Below are 2,211 nucleotides of genomic sequence, written 5' to 3'. Positions count from 1 at the left end.
CGGGACAGAGGGCACCACCCCGGCCCCAGCCCCGCCACAGGGCACCAGGCACCGCCCCACGCAGGAACACCCACGGGCAGCACCCCGGAGCTGCGTGCTCAGCCCTTGCCCACTCGGCTCCCAAAACCGGAGCTCCCCGGCCAAGGGATGCCCAAAGGTTGGGTGCCTGCACCTCCGGCATCACCTGGCTGCTGGCTGTACCAGGTCCAGTTGTGGGGTGCCAGGCAGTCCCCAGGGTGGGCACAGGGTGTCCCGGGTCTGGTTGTGGGGTGTCATGATGTTCCCAGGGAGGGCACAGTGTGCCCCAGGTCCAGCTGTTAGGGTGCCAGGCTGTGCCCAGGCCCAGTGCCCCTGGCCAGGGGATTGAGCATGGTGTGTGCTTGCCCGGCAGATGGAGCGGATGATCGTCAGCATGCAGGACCCCGACATGGGCATCAAGATGAGGAACCAGCGCCTGCTCATCACTGTCATCCCCCACGCCATGACAGGTGGGTGCCTGCAGAGGGGCGCCCTGCGAGGTGCATGGGGTGGGGGACGCGTGTGGGTGCTCCCCCACGTTACATCCAACACCCAGCCCTGTGGCACCCTGTGCCGCTCGCCTCCCCGCACTTGCGGGTGCTCAGTGCTGCAGCTGGGATCAATTATGCATTGGCTGAGCAGGGCGGGTGCTCGCTGGGGCACACGGCCCAGCATATCCTTGGCAAGGCCCCAATCACCCCCTCAGCCATGCCGTGCCAGAGTGCCCATGGGAACCTCCCCATGCCCTGTGTGAGGGACCCCATCACACCCCGCTAATGCTGCCTTGGTCCGCAGGGAATGACATCGTGGAGTGGCTCATCCAGAAGTACGGCATCTCCGAGGAGGGTTAGTACCCCAGCACAGGCAGCCAGCACCGTGGGGGTGACTGGGGCTGCTGAGCCCCAGTGCAGCTCCTGCTCCTGCTCCCCCAGAGTCGCTGCACCTCGGCAACCTCATCGTGAAGCATGGCTACATCTACCCCCTCAAAGACCCCCGTAGCCTGGTGCTGCGGGCGGACGAGTCACCTTACCGCTTCCAGGTACGACCACAGCCTCGGGACCTCCTGGCTTGGCACCCTGGCATCCCACACTGTGTGCCTCAGTCTCTTCCCTCCCTCCACAGACCCCCTATTTCTGGACCAATACCAAGTGGCCAGCCACGGAACTGGACTATGGTAGGTGCCACTGTGCCACCAGCATGGGCTGCAGCTCCTTCCCGGTCCCCCCTGAAGTGCCACCACTCCTCTTGCAGCCATTTACCTAGCCAAGAAGAACATACGCAAGCAGGGTGACTTGATTGAGCATGAGAAGGTGAGTGGTCCCATCCTCACACCAGTGATGAGTCTGGAGGGGGTGGGTCTCAGCTCATCCAGGAGTAGGGTGCTCACCCATGGGGCAGCACCAGCTCTGCCTGTGCTGGAGCGGCAATGGGACCTGAAGCCAGGTAAGGGGACGGTTGTCACACCGTGCCCATGTGGGTGACACCACCACTGCCACTCCCCAGGACAACTACAACCTCCTGCACAAGCGGATCAACCACACGTGGGACTTTGTGGTGATGCAGGCACGGGAGCAGCTCCGGTGAGTGCGGGCACAGCCTGGCATTGCTGCGCCCCAGGGAACCACTGGGGATGGAGCACCCTTGGGTGCTGGCGTGGATGGGAAGGGTGCCAGCGTCTCTCCTCTGCCTTCACATGGGCAGGGCGGCCAAGCAGCGGCGGAAGGGCGACCGCATCGTCATCGACTGCCAGGAGCAGGCGTACTGGCTGGTCAACCGGCCCCCGGTGAGGATGGGCTTGGGGGACATGGGGTGCTGGGCTGGTGGGTGCAGCCCTGGGTACAGGGAACCCAGAGAGCAGGGCTGGAGGTCCCACCAGCCCCTGATGCGATGCTCCCGTTGCAGCCAGGAGCCCCCAACGTGCTGGAGCAGGGCCCTGAGCGCAGGAACTGCCACACCACTCGTGTCCAGCTGGTGAGTGGGGATCCCGGACACCCTCAGGACTGCCAGTGGTCACAGGGTGCAGCCACTTATGTGCACCGAGCCACCCTGGTGGATGCCTGCCTATCGCATTCCAGGCTGTGCCCACATCTGGGGGAGGGGAGAGGCCCAGCCTGCCCCCCAACTGAGCCAGGGGGTCCATGTTTTTGCCTGGGCACCCACCACTTCTCTGTGCCAGCACTCCTAATCCCCATG

General features: G+C 64.7%; 1 protein-coding gene across 1 annotated transcript in view; it reads left to right on the top strand.

Annotated features, from left to right (window-relative positions):
* Positions 1 to 391: 391 nt before the first annotated feature.
* The window catches only part of RGS11 (regulator of G-protein signaling 11), a 3,825-nt gene continuing 2,005 nt past the window's right edge, over positions 392 to 2,211 (top strand). The window contains exons 1-8 of the mRNA XM_010191075.1: positions 392 to 488; positions 814 to 864; positions 951 to 1,057; positions 1,141 to 1,192; positions 1,270 to 1,328; positions 1,522 to 1,598; positions 1,720 to 1,801; positions 1,921 to 1,989. Of these exons, the coding sequence (XP_010189377.1) occupies positions 392 to 488; positions 814 to 864; positions 951 to 1,057; positions 1,141 to 1,192; positions 1,270 to 1,328; positions 1,522 to 1,598; positions 1,720 to 1,801; positions 1,921 to 1,989 (594 nt within the window). The remainder of the gene's footprint in view (positions 489 to 813; positions 865 to 950; positions 1,058 to 1,140; positions 1,193 to 1,269; positions 1,329 to 1,521; positions 1,599 to 1,719; positions 1,802 to 1,920; positions 1,990 to 2,211) is intronic.

The sequence above is a fragment of the Mesitornis unicolor genome, unplaced genomic scaffold (assembly GCF_000695765.1).
Source record: "Mesitornis unicolor isolate BGI_N332 unplaced genomic scaffold, ASM69576v1 scaffold34178, whole genome shotgun sequence".
In the NCBI taxonomy this organism is placed as follows: Eukaryota; Metazoa; Chordata; class Aves; order Mesitornithiformes; family Mesitornithidae; genus Mesitornis; species Mesitornis unicolor.
The sequence above is the reverse complement of the archived record's forward strand: the minus strand, read 5'-3'. Positions and strand labels throughout refer to the sequence as shown.